Below are 21,969 nucleotides of genomic sequence, written 5' to 3' on the forward strand. Positions count from 1 at the left end.
CCCAACTGCCGCTGTGCCCGGCCTGGAATGTTCAGGCCCACACAGGTGACTCCAAGGACTGTGAACAGCATATACTGCATGTCGGAGTCTTTCATCTCAGTGCCTTGCTTGCTTCACCTGGCCCGAGCTGCTTGTTTGGGTGGAGGGTCGCCCCCCATGTGTGAAAAGGAGGGAACGAAGGCCGTGGTGGCTTCACCTGCTGAAGCTTGCTTTCATGTTTCTGCTGTTATTGCTCCCCCTCCTTTTCTCAGGGGCTGCCTGTAAGTAACAGAAGACCGGGGAAAGGGTGAGAGGGTTGAAGAACCTCTTGCCATCCACTGGGGAGCCTCACCTCGCTTCATGCGTAGACCAGCCCTGGATAAAGTTCCACGTCAGGATCTGCTTCCCCTGTAGATCCTGCTTCCCCTGTAGATCCTGCTGCCTGAGCACGTTGCCTCACTGTAACTAGGATTTGAAACCATGGTTTGAATCTGGATCCAAATACTGGTTAAGAGCTAACCATGGTTATGGCTGGTGCAGGAAGGATTGTGAAAACTGCATTAAATAAGGAAGCGCTTGGCTGGGGAGCAAAAGTAATTCAACAGCCTTAAAGAGAATGGCAATGATGTTACACTTATGCTGGTCCATTGGGAAAAAGGCATTTATAGTTGCTGCAAACTGCACACTTGCAAAACTCTATGTAGCCAGATAAGCATAAAATTAAATAGATGCAAATCACTAATTAATTTAATATAAAGTGTTGAATATTCTCTAGGTTTTGTTTTGATGGGGTTTTTTGTTTTTGTTTTTCAAACTTTATTATTATTATTTTTTGTTGATGTTGCTCTAGCTGGAAATCCATGTTTTGTGAATAAAATGTGTCTGTTAAGAAAAAGGATGATGCACTTGAAGAGGGAGACCAGAGATGCACCAGCAGATTCAGAGGCTGAGTATGATAACATTTCATCCATCCCAGAAGACCTTCCAGCTTCAGATAACCGGATAACTGGAGAAGAAGGAAGAACTGGTAACTGAAATCGCTTCTTACACCTGTTGATTTCAGAGGGTGGATAAAACACTTTGTCTCTACTGCAATTTTGTTCTATTGTACCGTATGTCTCTAGTTAACTTTCAACTCAAGAGCGGCAACTGTAAAGATCACTGTTTAAAAACCCCAAGTTAGGAACTTTTTGGGTGATACATTTGTGTCAATGTACAGTATGTGGAACCAAGTACTGTACTGTGAAGGGATTAGGACGGCAGTCAGGGAGTGAAATTGAGTGACAGTTACCAGGAAGTGACTTGGTACAAACAGTACTGTATACAGATACAGTGGTACCTCGCAAGACGAATGCCCTGCAAGATGAATTTTTCGCAAAACGAATGCGTCTTGTGATCTGATGGTGACTCGCAAGACGAATTCGTTTTGTGAAAAATTCGTCTTGCGAATTGTGGTTTCCCAAAGGAATGCACTGAAATTTAATGAATGCGTTCCTATGGGCAAAAAAAGAAATTTCAATGCATTCCTATGGGAAACCGCGATTCGCAAGATGAATTTTTTGCAAAACGAATTGACTCGCGGAACGAATTACATTCGTCTTGCGAGGCACCACTGTAGAGCAGGAAGGAGATAGAGAGTTAGGAGTTGCATGCAGAAGCTTGTTTTAGTAAAGGTCTTTGTTTTAAGGTACTCCTGCTTGATCATTTTATTATATCTTATAGGTCATTGTTAAATTTGAACTGCATCTTACACTGTTTTTATTTCGGTTTTTGGCATTGCATTGCCTTTTATTTTCTTATGCACTCCTTCTAGATGTGTGGATGTTAAGTGGTTTACATGTTAAGTGGTTTAATAAATCATCTGCAGTCTAACAATAAGCACATCAGGATCTAAGGTAACTGAAATGGCTGGTTTTAGCTGCACTTAATTTCTGCGTAGGACTGCACTGCCAGCATTTTGCAGGAGGAATTCAATGACATAGTAGAACTTCAGATTTGCACAATTAAAGTGCATCAAATCCGTCTTTTGCACCTGCACAACAAATCCACTTCTAAAAATTTGGCAAGAGATGGGGGAAATGCATGGGAAGGTGAGGGATTAACAGTGTGAACATCTCACAAACAAATCAGGATGAATGCAAGACCAATGCTTGTTCTACCCAATGCAGTAAATTGGAACAAATGCTTAGTGAAGACTGGACATAGCCCAGCCACTTTGTAAGCAAGGCAGGATGAATGCTGAATAAGTAGGTCATCTAGATGGCTCTGGTGTATCCATGCTAATTGTGACTTTTACTTGCTGGTTTTCAAACTGCAGGCCCAGTTGCTGTCGCATCATATGACTGTTGTGGTTTTAACACAACAGTTTAAAAAGCCTATTTGTGAAAGGCTCAAGGGCTACAACTTGAGAAGGTCAGCAAAAAGACCATATTGATGCAAAAAAGTAGCAAACCAGACCTTTTAGAACCTAGAAAATGATTCAGGAGGGGGTGATTGAGATTGCAGAAGTGGGAGAGGGGGGCTTAGCGCTTTCCCAACTCCCTGTTTCTTGCTCCACATATTTTCCATTCTGAGAATATTTTCCTCAGTTGCGCTTCAGACTCAGGCCTATAAATTTATGGCCAGAAAAATTGGTGGAGGGCATCCACAATTGCAAAATGGAAGATAGGGAAAGTGTTGTGCCCCTATTTCTGTTTCTCTGTTTACAGCTGCCCTCTCCCAAAGTGGGCTGCTGCCATACATATATTTGCGTGTAACATGTAATGTGTCTGTTCGCCAGTCTTTCAATATTTTTTAAATTCAGTGTTCTCATTGACTTCTTAGGGAAGAGTCAAACACTTTTATTGACGTAGGCCAAGTAGGTATTACTCATCAAGGCTGTGTGGAATACAATGTATTTTTAATATTAAGTTTTGTGCATTACTTTAACTCATTGTGACTGGATTTTTTTTTCTACTTCAGTTCTAGCGTACATTCTTATTTATTCAAACAGTTTAATTCTAAATTGTTTGACTGAAAAGCTGTTAATGCAGGGAATCATTGATCCCAAATACGTATGGTCTGGTCCCCGAGGACAAATTACCAGAGGTAACTACAGTATAGTTTAATTATACAGATGTAAAGACAACAGTCCTTAGCACAGTTTCTAAAGAGTAAGCCCAGATCAATTCTGAGGCTCATTTCTGAGTAAAGGTGCTTAAGATTATGCTGCATATTTTTAAAATATATATATTTAACTCTGATATATGTATTTCTCTGCCGCTCTGATAAGCACTTCACTGAGGAACCGTTGGTGAGCTGTGTTCCTGGATTGGCACCACAGCTGAAAGTCTGTGCACAGACATGCATCCCTTGAGCAGCCACTGCGTGTTCCTTGAGGGGTTTCCTTTGGGACCCGTTGCTCTTCCATTTCACCTTGGGGCAGCCTGTCCTGTTTCGCCAGCTGAGGCAAAAGAGGAGACGCCACCCTGTGCACATGCCGCCCCTTGCCACCCCCGCCGTAGCCTCATTGGGTGGCGTTGCGTGGCTTCTCCTCACTTCTCTGGTGGCAGAGGGTGCACCCATGGAGGGGCCGCCCCCCCTTGGATTACGCCACCTCAGGCATCTGCCTCGGCTTGCCTCATGGCCCTGCCCGCCCCCGGTTAATATTCAGGAGTCCTTCCAGAAACAGCAGTTGAGGGTAGAGTTCAGGAGGCCCCAATCAGTTCCGCCAAGAAATACAGTTATGGCATTGTCCATTCTTTGTCTTTTGTCTCTTCCAAGAGCAAAACATCCATGATGAGAGTGAGTAGCAGGATGAAGCTTGCATTTATTCTTATACGGCCTTGCCATATAAGAGAAGGTGTTTGTCATGTGACTTGCACCCAGATAGGTGGGTAGAACGTTGCTGCCTTAGCTGGTTTTAATAGGACATGCGTCTGTTCATGGGATTGTTTATAGCAGGCATCCCCAAACTGCGGCCCTCCAGATGTTTTGGCCTACAACTCCCATGATCCCTAACTAACAGGACCAGTGGTCGGGGAAGATGGGAGTTGTAGTCCAAAACATCTGGAGGGCTGAAGTTTGGGGATGCCCGGTTTATAGGATGGCTGCCTACATTCTAAAAAAAAGATTGTTGTTGATTTACATGTCCACTTAGCTAGTGCTCAGTTGGGGCCGGAGCAGTGGCAGAGCAAGCTGATTAGGCACCTGGGGTGGCGTGCGTGCCCTGAGCCCAGGGGTGGGGCAAGCTGGGGCAGGACGCTCCGTGGGGCCTTTGAGGAGTCTGCCTGCCTCCTCCTGCTCAGCCGCCCTACACCTAGGGGGGGGGGGAGGCAGCAGGCAGACCATTTGGAGCAGCACGGAGCCTGTGGGCGCCCAAGCCACTGCATCACTCCCAGGAGAGATGCGTGGCTCGGGTGTGTTGCAGGCCCCACGGTGAGTGCCCCCCCCAGCATTTTGTCACCCTCCTCAGTGGTGACACCCAGCAGGGGCGTATCCAGGATCAAAACTAGGGGGGGGGCAAGGCAAGCCATGGTCTTTCAGGGGCGAGGCCAAGGCATGGGAGGGGAGGGGCCATGAAGCAGAGGGAGGGGGCGTCAGGATCAGCCTGAAATCGGGCTGCTCCAACCCCCTCCGCGATCGGCAGGGGCGAGGGGGCAGGAGCGAGGGGACGTCTCCCTTCTCCCTGGCTGGCTGTGGTGGGGCGGGCAGAGGGAAAGTTGGCCAAACGCTCTGGGGCTTTCCCGCTGCCCGCCTTACATCCAGCCTGCTAGAAGGAACGTCTCCCTTCTCCCCGGCTGGCTGTGGGGCGCGTAAAAAAAAAGGAGCGGCACCGGGCCGCGGCGGGGGGCAGGCTGGCCAGCGCCCCTGCTTCTAGGAGGGGCAACTGCCCCCCTGCCTACGCCCATGATACCCAGGGCGGCCCGCCCCCACCGCAGCCTCCTCCCTCCACCCCCCGGGGGGGGGGTCTCTTTTTGCTCTTTGTTTTGTTTTCTGCCTGGCTCCAGAAGCCTTCAGATCCCGGAGCTCCATTGCTGATATTTTTGGTGATGTGTTGTTATTTGTAGAATCTCAGAGGTTTCTTTTAACGGATGATGGTAGCTTGGAGATTTATAATATTAAAGGCAGTGACTCTGGAGGTTACACTTGCAAAGTGAATTATATATACAATGCTGAACAAATGACTGCCGAAATCCATTTCATGGTTTATGGTAAGTAAAGTTTTGGTCATTTTAATTTTAATTTTGTTGTTTTGCATCCCATGGTATTAATTTGTAGAATACTCAGGAAAGCATGGAAGTCTAGAACCCTTAAATTGGTCACAAGATCTGGGCAAGACAATACATTTAGATAGGTGGGGGAAATTATGGAGTGTTAACATAAATTTCACAGCTTGTTATTTGATAAGAAAAAATACTGTATAATGAAAATGTGTTATCGTTGGTACCTCACCCCAGTAAAATTGGCAAAGATCTATAAAAAATATTTAAACCTTTGTTGGAGATGTAAAGCAGAGGTGGGAATAATGCACCATATGTGGTGGGGGGTGTAAGGTGATTAACAATTTTGGACCAAAATACATGAAGAGTTGAAAAGAATATCTAAGAGCACAATTTTCAAAAAGCCAGAAGCATATCTGTTAGGCTTAATAACCAACGGTATCCGCAAAGATAAAAAGAATATATTCCCCTATGTGACAGCAGTGGCTAGACTACTAGTGGCAAAAAATGGGAAAACAGGAAAAATACCAGAATTATCAGAATGGAGAATTAAGATCTGTGAATTTATGGAGATGGCAAAATTAACGGCATCAATTAGGGGCTGCCCCAAGCAAAAAATTAAGAAAGAGTGGGAGTGTGTAGAGATATATATGAAAAAATATGGATATGGAAATTAAGTTTAATATAAATGTAAAAGGAAAGACTCGCAAGGATATAAGATGATATTAGAAAGGATATGACTTAAGTATAAATAACTGCTAACACAACAAGAAACAATAATACAAATGCCAATAAGATCTCACGTGGGTGGGGGGAAGTTGGGGGGGGAGGGAAGTAGAAGGTGGTATTTGGAAAATTATTGAGAATGTGATATAAAAGTAAAATGATTGTGTTTGTAATTTTAATTATTTTGAATTATTGTGGTTGTAAGTACCCCCCCCCAGTTTATACTTCTCTTTCTGTCACAAAAATCTTAAATAAAAAATTATTAAGATAGAACCCTTAAATACTATTGAAATTTGAAAATAGTATATTGAAAACCACAAAAATGTATTGGGCTATACTAATTTCTTTGTTAAGTGTCAGCTAGCACAATCAGATTGAGAAATAGTCAGGAAATATTTGGACTCTGCCCAGGCATTCTGGAAGTTTCCTCGGTGAAAGCACATGCAAATTGCAATTCAGGTTGGTACCTGGGGCAGGGCAAGCGGTGGGCAAACAATGAAGATGGACAATAAAATTAAGCTAGGGTGCCACCTGGTGGAAATGCATTGTTTTACTCTGACTGCATTGTGTCGTATTAGTTGAGTGCAGTGATGGTGGAAAACCACATACCAAAACAATTGCAAATGAGTAGTACATTTGCACTGCCTTGCTTAGAAAACAAGATACAACATCTCCAAGGGCAGATGAGCTCCATCTTGGAGCCTCTATCTACATATAGTTTTAGAAATAATTGAGAACTAGTGACATATTGGGAACTGGAGATGGGCAAATTCTACTTCTTCTTCTTCTTCTTCTTCTTCTTCTTCTTCTTCTTCTTCTTCTTCTTCTTCTTCTTCTTCTTCTTCTTCTTCTTCTTCTTCTTCTTCTTCTTCTTCTTCTTCAAAATAATGTAATTTATAACCCGTCCTTCACCCTAAAGCCCCAGGATTTGTGGCTGTTCAGTGGCCAAGCAGACTTCCTTGAATAGTAATGGACTTTTCTTCGTTAGAGGTTTGTAAGCTGCAGGTGACCAGCATAGCCGCCAAGTTCTCCCTTTTTTTAAGGGAAATTCCCTTATGCTGAATAGGCTTCCTCGCGAGAAAAGAGAAAGCTATGGTGACCAGTCACCCATCAGGGATGCTATAGCAGGGGTAGGGAGTTTGGTAAGGTTGGGGGAAAACTTATACTGAGGTGTCATTTCCTAAGAGTAGAACAGAAGTTTGAAATTGAAACTGAGTAGAGGGAGAAGAATTGTTTAATATACAGTACTAACTGTTCTGAAAAGCATAGCAGCCTTCACATTTAGTAACTTCTTAAGAAAAATTTCTTAAGGAAATCAGCTCTAAAATTAAAATGATTAAACAGCAACAACAACAAGTACTATATTACACGCTACGCAGAACCACAGTTTTAATGCCTCTTCTAGCAGATAACAGTGCTTGATAGTCCCATGGACTGCAAGAAGATCAAACCTATCCATTCTGAAGGAAATCAGCCCTGAGTGCTCACTGGAAGGACAGATCCTGAAGCTGAGGCTCCAATACTGTTATGTACTGAGCTGAATCATAGAACAATAGGATCCAGAATCAGCAGTCTGATTGGTCCGCAGGAACCACCCAATCCAACTCCAGGTGGAAGTGAATCCGCAACCTGATTGGCCTGATGTTTGGGTTATTCCTTCAGAGAAGCTGAGTACAGCTGACTTAAACTGGTCCTGTTATCTCTTCTGTCGAGGTCATGCTGACTATAATCATAAGACCAGAAGGAGCCAGTATTTCACTCTCTCTATCTCTTTTCCTTCTGGTGTGGTGTTTTGTACAAAGTATGCTTAGTGTTAAAATTTAGTCTTCTTATGAAGGTAAAGGGACCCCTGACCATTAGGTCCAGTCGTGACCGACTCTGGGGTTGCGCGCTCATCTCGCATTATTGGCCGAGGGAGCCAGCGTATAGCTTCCAGGTCATGTGGCCAGCATGACAAAGCCGCTTCTGGCAAACCAGAGCAGCACATGGAAATGCCGTTTACCTTCCCGCTGTAGCGGTTCCTATTTATCTACTTGCATTTTGCAAGTAGATAACTGCTAGGTTGGCAGGAGCTGGGACCAAGCAACGGGAGCTCACCCCGTCACAGGGATTCGAACCGCCGACCTTCTGATCAACAAGCCCTAGGCTCAGTGGTTTAACCCACAGCACCACCTGGGTCCCTATACGTTATTGTAAATTTGAGTCTGCTGCAGCTGGATTTCTTATGGACAGTGCCAATCCTGAATATTTTGGATTTGTGACCATTATGGTCATTTGCCTTCAGTATCAGGAAAGCAGGAAAGCTTTGCTGCTGGTCTTATTTTTTGGGGAATCCTGCAACGTGTTTGGGTTTTTGCTCTGCTAACTATGTGCTGGAGTTCTGCGCTGGATCAATATGAGTAGAATACATGACAGTTATTGCATAATTGTGCCTCTAAAGCAATGGAAAGGCATAATCCCCTGTGAGATAATCTGAATCTATGGAAGAAACTGAATTTACACTATAAGCACAATGTTTCTGTCTGGGGCAACCTTGTGGCACCATAAGGACTAATAGCTGTGTTTTATGGCTAAAGTTTTTTGTGGACTCGAGGTCACACTTTGTCAGATGCATGAAGCGTCTCCAATTGCCAGAAGATGACTTGCTTCTTTTACCCATAAGTGCTCCAACCAATTGCTCGTGCAATCAATGGCAATTTTAGGCAAAGTTTGCAGAAAGGAACCGATGTTCATTTTGGATTGGACAGAGGTTTCTAGGATTGGATCTGAATGGAGGTAGGGGCACAGGGCTCTTTTTCATGCCATTATAGAAAAAAAAATGTCCATAGGCATTAGGTCATGAGGGTCATTCATATCCTAGAAAATAAATATTGCAACCAAATTGTCAGAAACTAGACATGGGTAACATATACCGTACACCCATGTCTGGGATTAGTCTTGCACAGTCATACTATACTTCGCAATGATTTTTCAGGACACAACCTCTTTATATCTTTGTCTTCTCTCCTGTTCAGTGCTATTGTTTTCATTTTGCTTAGTTTTTTGTTTTTTTAATGATTTTTATGTACAATGCACTTGTTTTAATTGAAATATTTTGTGTCTATTTGGTAAGGGCAGGCTGTAGGTATGTCTAAAAAGAAACAAATAAAATATTATGCTTAGGAATGCATTAGTATTAGTGTTGGGTAATTCCTGTACCATGTTAAGAGAGAGTATTTTCCTTTTCCTAGTGTATCATATGCCAGAGAAGAGTCTCCGTCTGTCTTCTGAATTCACAGTTCAAACCTGTGAAACCAATGCGGTTGCTTCCTTTGAAAAGCATTTCTTAAAGAACTTGGAGGGCTTAGTCTACAACCTGGGGTGTGAGATCAAGCAGTGGAGTACACAGTGTCATGCTTCTACAGACACACTGGAGAAGATAACACACAAGCTTACTTTTCAGTTTGTAGGTAAGGTGAAATCTTACTACTTCTGCATTATTTTATTTTTGCCATTGTATGCAAGAAAATACTGTAGGCAAGAGGCCTGGAGGGTGGCAACTTGAGAACGGGCCTTTTCTGTGGTGGCTCCCCACATGTGGAATTCTCAACCCAAGGAGGCTTGCTTGGCGCCACTATTATATACAGTGTCTTTAGCCGCCAGGTGAAAATATTCCTCTTCTCACAGGCCTTTGGCTGATTAAACAATATATGGCCTTTTAAACTGGAGTGGAGGTGTTGTTGTTTTTTGTGTGTTTTTATATGGTAAACTACCCTGCGATCCTCAGATGAAATGCAGTATTTAATAATGATAATAGAAACAGAAATAATAGAACTAGAATAAAAGGAAAGCCCTAAGAGCCATACATTATGTGACAATGCAGGGCCGGGCCAGCTATGGAACATTCTGTCTTTGTGAGACAGCTGGCCACCAACCCAATTGGTTTGGACACCAGGAGGTCATCCATTCAGGTGCCCACCTGTATGCTGCCTCCTCCTCCTCCTCCTCCTCCTCCTCCTCCTCCTCCTCCTCCTCCTCTCTTCTTCTTCTTCTTCTTCTTCTTCTTCTTCTTCTTCTTCTTCTTCTTCTTCTTCTTCCTCTTCCTCTTCCTCTTCCTCTTCCTCTTCCTCTTCTATAAATGGTGTTGTGGTTAGAGTGTTGGACTAGGACTTTGGTGGGGTTCAAATCCCCACTTCAGCCACAAAAATCACATGGGTGACCTTGGGTCACAGTCTCTCAGCCTAACCTACCTAACAAGGTTTGTTGTGAGGATAAAATGGGGATGATGAGGACCTCAAGCGCCAACGAGCTCCTTGGAGGAAAGGTGGAATATAAATGAAAGTATACACTCCTCCTTTTTCCCCTGATAAGGACTCAGGGCAGCTTACAGATAAATATAAGAACAGCTAAAACGGTGGTGGTGGTGGGAATCATTAAAAACAATTAAATTACATAACACATTGAAATCTATTGAAACCACACAAATCATTACTTTAAAAGCAGCACAGCACCAGTCCTTTGGTTAAAAGCAGCCAGCTCCCAAAAGCCTGTTGGAATAGCAACAAGGAGGGAGCCAGTCTAGCTTCTCTAGGGAGGGGGTTTCAGAGTTGTCAGGAGCAACCACCACCAAAAAGGCCCTGTCCTGCGTCCCACCAAGTGTCTGTGAGGGTGGTGGGACCAAGAGATGGGCCTTCCCTCAGAGACCTCAAAATCCAAGCAGGTTTGTGTGAGGGAATACAGTCTGATACAGGGCTGCAATTTGCTTGTTGTGTTGTTTTAAGATTGCTGCTGGTTGTTTATGTTTAAGGAGCATTATGTTATGCCATGCATTGTTTTAAATGAGTTATATGCTGCCCTGAGACAAAGTGGTATAGGATGAATTGTAAAATTTTGGAATAGATAGGTGCAAGATCTATATACAATGAACCTAAAGCACTGGGGTCATATTATGCGATGAAAGTTTTAACATTTTAGCGTGCAAGAAGGTTGCTACTATATAAAATATTGGCATTGCAGACAGATTCTTACATGTGGTGAAGTCACCGTGTTGTTAGACATGGGCTTTATCAAATGGGGATACTATTGGAAGAACACTTGCATCACACAAAAGTTTTATTAAAGTAGAAAAATTGCTGCTTACTTTCTCTTAATTTGCAGTTTTCCCTTTAGCACTGACCATAGCAGACCTCTGTAGAAGTTCTCAATGTGGAAATTCCACCAGCAACATGAAGGAGGTGAAGTAAAATTATACCAAAGGTTCACAGTGCAATAATGGCCGTGATATTTTGGAGAACTTGTGGCAAAAAATAATAATTTATAAGTGTGCAAAATCAGGGGTGCCAACAATATTTTGGGGACCTGGTATGCTGTATGTAGATTGAGCGCTCTGCTGCAGTCGCCAAAGAAGGCACAAATTTGCATAATATTTGCATAATGTTGTCTCACATGCAAACTTGCACCCTCTTTTGCAGGTGGTGGTGGAGCATACAAAAATAAATCAGGGGTCACATACAAATAATAAGATGTCCAACAGACAGACTATCAACAGGTGAAGCTTTCCCCATAACTGTCGTTCCATACTGTTCAGTATCTGTCTGCCACATAGCTGTTAAAGGCACAAGAGTCCTGCAGTGCTAACCCCAAACCATGTTTTGTGAGATGTAAATGAATTGTGTTTTTGTGGGTCTTTCATCTGTTGATCATAGGCTGGCAGTACAGGTGGCAACCATTTTGCATACATCCAATTGACGCATGCCTGCCAATGTGCAGGTCCTTTTGGACCCGGAAGAGGGTGGAATGGGGGGCAGAACAGGCTTACGTGCGCTCTGCCTGACAATGTGTCGTCACGCTCATGGCGCACGGGTGTGGCATCGCACGCCGGGCCCCCTCAGTCTTGGGCACAAGATGGCACTTCTGGCTTGCATTGTGTTTTATCCACAACCCACCGTGATTCTAGCTAGGTCACAGTTTGGTCTATGTTAATGTGCAGGTCTTCTTAACTGTCACACTCCTAGGCATATACCAAGATTAGTGAGTTCTTTGAAGCCGAAAACGCGAACTCCTCTCACAGTGATTATTCAAGTTACCTTCATGGTACACTGAATGGAGTTAAAGTAGACCACTGCAAGCCAGGATTTGGGAAGATCATAAATGCCCTCAGCAATGATACAGAATGCCCAGGGTGTTGTGGTGAGTTTCAAGAGTCTCTGTGTTAAAAAAAATACTGTGGACTAATTTTCATGAAATGTAGTTTGTTTATATATATATTTATTTCAATTTCACAAACAAATACAAAAAATTAGCCAACGAAAATAGTTAACAGGAAAACAGAAAGAAAAAAAAAGATAGAGACAAAAGCAGAAAAGAAGAACTAAGAGCAAAAAACACGAAAGAAAAAACTTGAAATGATATTCAACAAAATCAAACCAAAATACATAATATAGCAAATTAATACCTAATATAACAAAATAATACAACATAATACAACATGAACCAATACAAACAATAACATTCTGTTATATCATCACAAACTATATATTGATCCTGTAATTAAACTAATTAATAACAAATGAGATATCATATAAGATTGAGACTTGAAAATCAAAGATTAAAAATTACAAATTAAAACTGACTCCTCACTGTTTATACATCGCTTCCCTTTTATTTAAACTCATCTATTCTTGCTTCAATTTGATTATCAATCCTTATCTTAGTTTCATTTCTTTATAGCTACTATTGTTCCCTGTTTATCTTTCAATGTAAGCATATCACCAATTCGATATTGACATTTTCTCTTATTAAATAATCCTCTACCTGTTTCCACTTGTTTATATATTTATGTTTGGGAATGTTTCTAATTGCTGCGGTCATTTTGGCCAGGTTCATAAACTCCACCAATTTTTCCTGCCATTCATATATTGTCGGTATTTTTTCTCCCTCCCTTTTTTTAGCTACAAGTAATCTAGCTGCTGCACTGGCATACAATAATATATTTCTTTTTCCTTCAGGGATACTTTCAGGGACCATACTCAATAAGAATAATTCAGGGTGTTTTTTTTCCAAACGTCATTTTCAACATTTTTTTCAATTTTTCATAAACACCGTTCCAAAATTCCTGAATTTTTTCACATTGCCACCAACAATGGTAAACTACATGAAATGTAGTTTCTTGCTGATTTTTTCCTTCACCTTTATTTCTTCTTTTAATTTTTAAAATTGGAAACAAATTTCTCACGGTACGGAGATCATTATGACAAAAAAACACATTATTGCAATAAGGGGGAAATTGACACTGCCTGCCTGTCAATCACTAACCTAACAGTGACATCAGGAAATGGCCACCAGGACTTCAAGGCATTATGCAGGACCTCTGAGCAGCAGGCTGGCCGTCACTGCCTGTGAGCTGATGGGCAGAGACTTCAAGGCTGCTTTCTGCAGGGATCGGCTGTGTGACCAAGTTCCCTGTGGGGAACTCAGTCTCAGAGCGGATCCAGCCATAGCTCTACCTGCCTGACACCTGGCATGGTTTGGGGAAAACTGCTTCATGGGCAAAATTGGGACCTATACTCTAAATCAGGGGTCAGCAAACTTTTTCAGGAGGGGGCCGGTCCACTGTCCTTTAGACCTTGTGGGGGGCTGGACTATATTTTGAAGAAGAAAAAATGAACAAATTCCTATGCCCCACAAATAAGCCAGAGATGCATTTTAAATAAAAAGGACACATTCTACTAATGTAAAAACGACCTGATTCCCAGACCGTCTGCAGGCCAGATTTAGAAGGCGATTGGGTATTGGGCTGGATCCGGTCCCTGGGCCTTAGTTTGCCTACCCATGCTTACTTATAACAAATGAGTGCTGCTTTTGTTTATGTAACTCACCTACTCAGTCTTTGCAGGATTTTCTCTGTGGGCAGATAAGCATAGCTAAATTCCCCAATGAGGTTGTACATTTCCCTATGTAGAGGGAGATGCAAAGGACCCATTTATGAAATTACTATGACATGAAGCACCAGGAAGCATGTCTAGTCACATCAGCATAATGTCCAAAGCTGGACATTCAGCCTGCTATGAATGGAAGTCAAAAGCAGGCTAATAACTGCTCATAAAATTAAGCGAATGAGAGCTGTAGTCATTTTGTGTGTGTTGCCCCCGTGTCTTTTATTTTTGGACAGTCACCTGTCCGCCAGGTAGATTCAGTGCAGAATATGCTACCACCTGCACTCTGTGTCCTGCTGGATCCTACAATGAAAAGTATGGTCAAGCAGCATGTGAAAATTGTCCCAAAACGCAAAGCAGTGATGGAGAGGGTGCAAAGACAGGAAGAAGTTGCCATAGTAAGTAGCTTATCTTCACAGACATTGTAGGAATTGGTCTTTTGGTTTTCCGTATCTGGTGGGGTGTTTTCACATGAGGCTAAAGTAGTTCTTGCTTCAGTCAGCTTGTAATGCTGATACACCACCTATATTTAGAAGGCGGTTCTGCAGTACTCTATGATTTTGGCTAACTTTAGTTCTCCACTTTCACTGGGCTCAGGGTATACTCTGCCAGGTTGAAATCAAGTTGTTGTCTAGGTGTGAAATACATTTTTCATGTAATGAATGAATGAATGAAACTTTATTTGCGTCAGCCATCGGCCAATAGCAACAAAAGAACATTGCAATATACACAGAACAAAATAAAAAGTCGATTATATAAAACACAGTTTAGGGTCCTGAATCAGCAGTCAAAAAGTGGATCTTATTCTGATTACCCCAGCTAAAAACCTTGCAACCTTTGCAGTCATCTGCTCCTCTTGATCTGACGTCAAAAGTTTTGAGACAGACATCCTCTTCTAGGGTATGAATACCCTTTCCCAACTTTTTCTGAAAACTTTTTGAAAGGCTTTCATGACAGTGTGTTCATCAACCCTATTGGCCATTGCAAAAACGAAAGAAGAGTTTCTTGCCCAAAGACTTCATTTAACTTTAGTTGTCACATTGACCAAAAAGCATTTATCTGTGTCATAATGTGCATGTTGAACTACATACACAGACTTCGACTTTGCACTTCTCTTGGCATAGGTTGCTAGTTTATCAAACATACTGAAATTTAAAGTGGTGTGCACTGGCTAGTTCTGGAGTCTTCATAATCATTATGGCATCATCTAGTTGCTAGAAGAATGCTTCACTGATTTTCATTGGATGTTTCTTCTGATTTCTGTCTAGAAACAGCCAAACACACGATCATTGATGTCACCAAAGCAGGCTTTCTTCCTTGGCGTCAGTGACTGTGCTTCTGGCTGTGTGGGGGAAATGTTCATATCTAGCAAAAGTCCAAGTCTTCTTGTTTTTAGGGGGCAGCACAAAACTCTCAATTTTTTTGGGGGGGGGGAAGCATGGTTAGAGGATTGGTGGGTTAGGTTCTTGTACGTGGCTGGCTCAGTGGTTTTATTGTGTGATTTTGTTTCCTGTTTTTGAAATTCTAAGTCATTCAGAATGGTTGTTGACCATGCTGTAGCATATTTACAGGATAAAGGTAAAGGTAAAGGGACCCCTGACCATTAGGTCCAGTTGTGACAGACTCTGGGGTTGTGCGCTCATCTCGCATGATTGGTCGAGGGAGCCGGCGTATAGCTTCCAGGTCATGTGGCCAGCATGACAAAGCCGCTTCTGGCAAACCCGAGCAGCACATGGAAACGCCGTTTACCTTCCCGCTGTAGCGGTTCCTATTTATCTACTTGCACTTTGACATGCTTTCGAACTGCTAGGTTGGCAGGAATTTACAGGATATGTATTGGTTATTACTAAGCAGATTTGCAAAATTCCATACCTGCTGCCGAATTCACGATGCTTCTGCTAGTCATATGGAGGAAGAAAGAACTATAGATTCCATTCAGGGGGGAAAGCAGGGTAGATAGCTAGCTCAGTGTTTCTCAACCTTTTTTGGGCCACGGCACACTTGTTCCGTGAAAAAAATCATGAGGCACACCACCATTAAAAAAGTTAAAAAATTTAACTCTGTGCCGCACTATATTATAATTATGACTGTAAGAAACACTTGCCAAATATTGCTTTCCGGCGGGTCAGCATTGTGTATTGGCGGCCGTCAGGCTCGTTTGCACTGAGCTTTGGGAAAGAGGAGGAGAAATATTGCTTTCCGGCGGGTCAGCGCCGAATATTGGCGGCCGCCAGGCACGTGACAATGCAAATCGCCCTTCTCGCCACCGCACGTCGCGGCACACCAGCCAGCGTCTCGCGGCACACTAGTGTGCCGCGAAACAGTGGTTGAGAAACGCTGAGCTAGCTGGATGGCGCTGAACGACAGGAATCCCTGCTCAACTCTCCCTCTAGCTTAGCCTGTTCCAGCATGGTGCTCTTCAGATGCTCCCAACATCTCTGAACCTTGCTGGAGATGATGGGGAGTTGTGGTCCCTAACACCTGGATGGGGAAGTCTGCTCTAGCTCCTCACCACACACAATTTCCCGCCTGCCTTCACAGCTGGAAGTGCTACCAACTGTGGCATTATGCGCCGAGAGAATTTGCAATGCAAATCCACTTCAATTGTACAGAGGCAAGGCCCTGCCAAGGCTGATGGTCATCCAGTGTCCCCTATAGTAAGAGAGAGCAGCACAACTCAACAGGGAGGAGGAAGGGTGATGCTGCTGCCGGGGGACCTGCTGCTGTATTCCAAAGAGAGGCATGAAGAAAGAGGACAATGGGTGTGGTGCTACCTCCCTGGCCCATCCTCGTGCTCTGAGGATTGGAATGAAGGTTGGAAGAGCATCCTTTTTGAGGCCCACTAGCAGGGGGCAGAGGTGGGCTGGCAAGCCCTTTTCAAGCGCTTGAGTGTGTGGTGTTTGTGTAAATCAGGCATCCCCAAACTTGGGCCCTCCAGATGTTTTGGACTACAATTCCCATCATCCCTGACCACTGGTCCTGCTAGCGAAGGATCATGGGAGTTGTAGGCCAAAACATCTGGAGGGCCGCAGTTTGGGGATGCCTGGTGTAAATATAGTCACCATGCTAAATAGATCTCTGTTCTTGTTCATGTTTTTCAGAAATTCTACCAATGTGGATGCTTCTTTTAATATCTTCTGCAGGAACCAGTCTTATTCTTGTGACAATTTGGGCGTAAGGACCCTACCCTTTTACATTGAACTTACATAGCACTTTGCATCTGTTTATCAGCTCTAACCCCTGTGCCCTCCTGCATTGCAGGAGCCGAAGCCTGTTGCTGCTGGACACTTTAGGAAAATATGGCTTCCACAGCAAGTTCTATAGGTGTCATATATGTGATGCTACACATGTGTATGAAGGCAGCTAGCAGTGTTATGCTTTGAATTTCTTACAAAAGATTTGAATTAACTTCTGCTTTCCCTTTAAAAGCCCCTTACATTCCACACAGTTGTACAAAACTGCAGCACAAGCCACAAAGCAGTTGCTGCATTGACTTTGAAGGTGAGAAGTGCAAGTTTGAATCCTTGCTTAGCGCCAAAACGACATCTTATGCTAGAAGTGGGGATAATAATAATAATAATAATAATAATAATAATAATAATAATAATAATGTCAGAGGTGCTGATGTGGCTACTCTAGAGTAACGACTCCTCGCAGCATAGTCTTTTTAGACTTTTATTGAGTGCTGATTATTTACAGTGGTCAGAACTATCTATATACATGCTTACGGTGAGGTGTCAGAACCTCCGAATGGAGATTGGCGCGTTTTCTTCCAGCAAAGAAGCTTTGGGAGACCCAACCTCTTCCCCCTACGTTTGCGTCTCAATTCCGGAGTTGGGGGAATTGGCCTTCCCCCCCCCCCGTGCTCACACCTTCCTGTCCCACCTGGGGCATGGGCTCCGCAACCTTGCCTGAGCCTCGGACACCACTTCCTGACTCTCCGCTGGAGGCAGAGCTCTCCCTGCTCTCCCCAGCGCTTGGGGATGGGCTGGAACTTAAGATGGGAGGGACTTCCCTGTATCCCTTGTCCCTCACAAATAATAATAATAAATTTATTATTTATACCCCGCCCATCTGGCCGGGTTCCCCCAGCCACTCTGGGCGGCTTCCAACAAAACACTAAAATACAGAAATCCATCAAACATTAAAAGCTTCCCTAAACAGGGCTGCCTTGAGATGCCTTCTAAAGGTCTGGTAATTGTTGTTCTCTTTGACCTCTGGTGGGAGGGCATTCCACAGGGTGGGTGCCACTACCGAGAAGGCCCTCTGCCTGGTTCCCTGTAACTTGGCTTCTCGTAGCGAGGGAACCGCCAGAAGGCCCTCGGCGCTGGACCTCAGTGTCCGGGCAGAACGATGGGGGAGGAGACGCTCCTTCAGGTATACTGGACCGAGGCCGTTTAGGGCTTTAAAGGTCAACACCAACACTTTGAATTGTGCTCGGAAACGTACTGGGAGCCAATGTAGGTATTTCAGGACTGGTGTTATGTGGTCTCGGTGGCCGCTCCCAGTCACCAGTCTAGCTGCCGCATTCTGGGTTAGTTGTTCCTTTTCAGCCATGGGGCCACATTCCCTTCTGAGCAGTCTTCTGGAGGTTGCCTGCCAGCAGCAGGCGGGACCAGAGGCAAAAGGGAACAGACCAATGAATGGAAACGTTGCCTTGCCACAGCAGGCTGCTTTCTGCAGATACTCACACAGCCTTCCCCACCCTCAGTCCAAACAAGCAGGAGGCCTGGCCAGAGTTCAAGGATGTATTTGAGCCAGGGAAAAGCACTCGAGGAGATTGTGAAGCATGGTCGTGTGGCCTAGGGAGAGTTGCAAAGGCTAGATCAGGCATCCCCAAACTGCGGCCCTCCAGATGTTTTGGCCTACAACTCCCATGATCCCTGGCTAACAGGACCAGTGGTCAGGGATGGTGGGAATTGTAGTCCAAAACATCCGGAGGGCCGAAGTTTGGGGGTGCCTGGGCTAGATAGAGACCTGGAGGGCCACATTTGGCCCCTGGGTCTGAGGACCCCTGCCTGTGCTTAAGAGATCTGTTATCAGTTCTCCCCAACATTTTAACTTTGTAGCAGCCAAAGCTTGAACTGAACAGCAGCACTGATAATGGGCGTTAGTTCTTCCCCTGCCGTATTCTGTTTAAGCAAAGAGGATTGGGAAGATGGAATGGGGCAGACCTCTCCAAGCTGGTACCCTCCTGCTGCTTTTAATTACCACTCCCGTCAGCCCCAGCCGTGACCCTTGCCTAGGGTTGCCATATTCCAGTCAGGCAACCCCACTCCGGTTTCTGTCCTCCAAATCACCACCTCCGTGTTGCTTTGTAACAAGGAAATGAGCCATAGGGCTTTTCCTACACTTTTGTGTAGAACTTTCAGCTGATGTGCAGGGTCACATTTAAAGCACATGGCCTCCCCGAAGAAAGCTGGGAGTTATAGCTCTGTGAGGAGTAAACTACTTTCCAGAATTCTTTGGGGGAGAAGCCATGGGCCTGAAATGTATGGTGCGCATACGACCCTAGTTCACTACGATGGCCAAGGCTGGCGTTGAAAAAGGGTGGTGAACTATGCCAATGAGGTATCAAAAAGTAAATGAAGAAAATCAGCTGCCCTGAATTTCCTTTTCCTTGGTAGAGTTGTATGTGCTGGTGTCTGGCATGACCCCCCATCTGTTTCAGGGGGAATAATGTCAGTATCATGCCGATTCAGAATTCATCATCATTCATGGAAAGGCTGTGCTATAGGAGTGGAATTTGGATGCTGCACTTAACTTTCTGTGCTGTTGATGTGTCTATTTGTTTTTACATTATTACACTTTATGCAATTCATTAAACCTCGTATCTTACAGGAGAGGTGGGAAATCTGTGGTCTTACTGGATGTTACTGGACTCCCATTAGCCCCAGCCAGAATGGTCAGTGTTTGTAGATGTGGTCCAGTAACATTTGGAAGGCCACAAATCTCCCTCCCCATCATACAGCTTGACCCCAAACCCCTTTATACTTAAGTCCCTTTTATTCCAGTACAGCCTAGCCCCAAATGAATTACTTAGCAGTGGATAGGAAGTATGTTCACCTGTAATACCAGCCCTGACTAATTTTTTCCACACCTCTCACACAGCATCATAACTAAGTGCTGCAAAAAAACAATAGCTGCTCAATACATCAGAGAAGCAGAATCTGGACTTAAGAGGAGGCTGCAGGCCTTTGCGAATATTGCAAGTGATGCGGAAGTACAAGAGCAAAGGAGCAAATTAAGCCCCATCAAAACGCACAGAAACAAAGTTGATTTTCTAGAAGATGAATCGGTGGGATTGCTAAGCAACGATGAAGTGACAGAACCACCCACCCCTGCTGGTACAAGTCCATCTCCTGCCCAAACAGGACTAAGCGATTTAGAAAGTAGCTTTGAAGACAAGTCACTACCCACGCTGGACAATGAAAATAATTTTGTTCCAAAGCGCCTGCCACACAATCAGCAGAGATTAATTGACATAATGAAGCAAAATCTGCCCTAGCTGCTGTAAGGTTCTTCGCAGCTTTGCACAAACCTACAATTAGGAAACAGAGGAATAACTTCCTAAACAATGTTCGCAAGAAAGCTGAAAAATGAGCTTACTTAGTGCTTGCAAATTGGAAGCAATTTTCAATCTCTCTCAGAACCATTAACAACACTATTTCTGGAGAGCGGTTCAGCAGGAAAATGTAGCTTCGAGAGGGCAGTGCATTGAAGTACACTTGTTTTCCCCCTCAAACTGGCAAACTGTCCAGTTTAGCAGATAATGGAAATTGTTGAAGAAGCTTACTTTACTTTATTCTATGTGAGATTTGCACTCTGTATTGTTAGTAGTTAGAAGAATCTGTTCAAAATGGTTGATCTGGAGCAACGTGACTTGGGCACATATCATATTACTGAAAAGTCTAAGAGCCTGTTAGAGAAAAGAACCCCTTGAATAAATTGTCTAATATTGCTATCTACTTTGCTGCTTGTAATGCATACAGTCTAAACCAAATAATACCAGTATTAGCAGCCACTAGCATAGTGGGACCATTGACTTGCTTGGCAAATAACAGAGCAACCCCTGTTTCACCCTATACAAACTTGAAACCTTGTTTGCCTTTGACCCATTGTTCTGCTAAAAGAAGGGCAAAATGTACAATGGAACCCACAATCCCTTAATGTCCTGGAAGGGGGGGGGAGAGCTACTGTTAACAGGTGTTTTTAAATATTTTGTCAAAATATTCCATAAATTGTCTTGAAATCTCGTAACTTACTGAATTCCAAACACATTTACACATGCACCCTAAGCCCTTAAACTCATGCATGGAAACATTCCCACTTTTCACTTCAGCTCATGCTCTGAGGCTGCTCCCGAGAGCCAAATTTCAGAATCAGCATTTGGGCAAGGGGGTTGAAGTGCTATGTATTATGGGTGATAGGAAGATGCTAAAGGAGCAGAACAGCACCTAAAATCCTTTCAGAGAATGTTTGAGCTCTCGGGCATCAGTTGACACAGAGGTTTTTTAGCTTTTCCCTTCAGTTCCACCCTGGCCTGTGGAATGAAGTGATTTTTTCTTCTTCTTCCTTAATTATATCCACTTGCTTTCTGCATACTGGGCAGTGTGAGTTAATGCAGGAAAGGAGAGGGCTCTTTAACTGTTAATAACTGGGATTTTGTGGGAAAGCAAAAGGATTTTGAAGGGGCAACATGTAAGCATGAGAAACAGCATCTGCTGAAATTTCTCTTACGCAGCATGTCTAAGGTAGTAGCTCTTTTTCTGATGCCTTGCCATTCCACACCTCCTTTACTTACCAGATTTTCTACAATACTGTTTCCCCCTTCCATGTAAAAGGTAAAGCCAGCCAACCCATAGCAGTAGGAATGCAGTTCAGAGCACACCGTTGAAGGGCGCATGTGCATAATAGATATTTTTTTCTTTAGTACTATGCTCACTTTAGCACTAGTCCCTATTCGGTGAAACAGCCAATCTCACATAGTGGACTGGGGTGCTGTTGCTTTCATGCAGAATAATACGTGATGGTCCTTTCCCCCCCTTTGGGTCTCCTCCAGCAGCATAAGAGAAGATGCTGGTTATCCAACATCTACCTATTGTTGTATAGAAATGAAAGCTCCAATATTCAAGTATGCCATTTTATAC

At 43.8% G+C, this 21,969-nt stretch overlaps 1 protein-coding gene across 1 annotated transcript in view; it reads left to right on the forward strand.

The window, feature by feature from the left end:
- LOC118094392 (zona pellucida-binding protein 2) overlaps nucleotides 1–21,963 on the forward strand; it is a 25,767-nt gene extending 3,804 nt beyond the window's left edge. The window contains exons 2-10 of the mRNA XM_060282152.1: nucleotides 830–1,006; nucleotides 2,941–3,066; nucleotides 5,028–5,171; nucleotides 9,137–9,355; nucleotides 11,043–11,119; nucleotides 11,900–12,074; nucleotides 14,056–14,217; nucleotides 16,921–16,993; nucleotides 19,931–21,963. Of these exons, the coding sequence (XP_060138135.1) occupies nucleotides 856–1,006; nucleotides 2,941–3,066; nucleotides 5,028–5,171; nucleotides 9,137–9,355; nucleotides 11,043–11,119; nucleotides 11,900–12,074; nucleotides 14,056–14,217; nucleotides 16,921–16,993; nucleotides 19,931–20,327 (1,524 nt within the window). The 5' untranslated portion in view covers nucleotides 830–855 and the 3' untranslated portion in view covers nucleotides 20,328–21,963. The remainder of the gene's footprint in view (nucleotides 1–829; nucleotides 1,007–2,940; nucleotides 3,067–5,027; nucleotides 5,172–9,136; nucleotides 9,356–11,042; nucleotides 11,120–11,899; nucleotides 12,075–14,055; nucleotides 14,218–16,920; nucleotides 16,994–19,930) is intronic.
- The last annotated feature ends 6 nt before the right edge of the window (nucleotides 21,964–21,969 follow it).

Source organism: Zootoca vivipara, chromosome 13 (genome assembly GCF_963506605.1).
Source record: "Zootoca vivipara chromosome 13, rZooViv1.1, whole genome shotgun sequence".
NCBI lineage: Eukaryota > Metazoa > Chordata > Lepidosauria > Squamata > Lacertidae > Zootoca > Zootoca vivipara.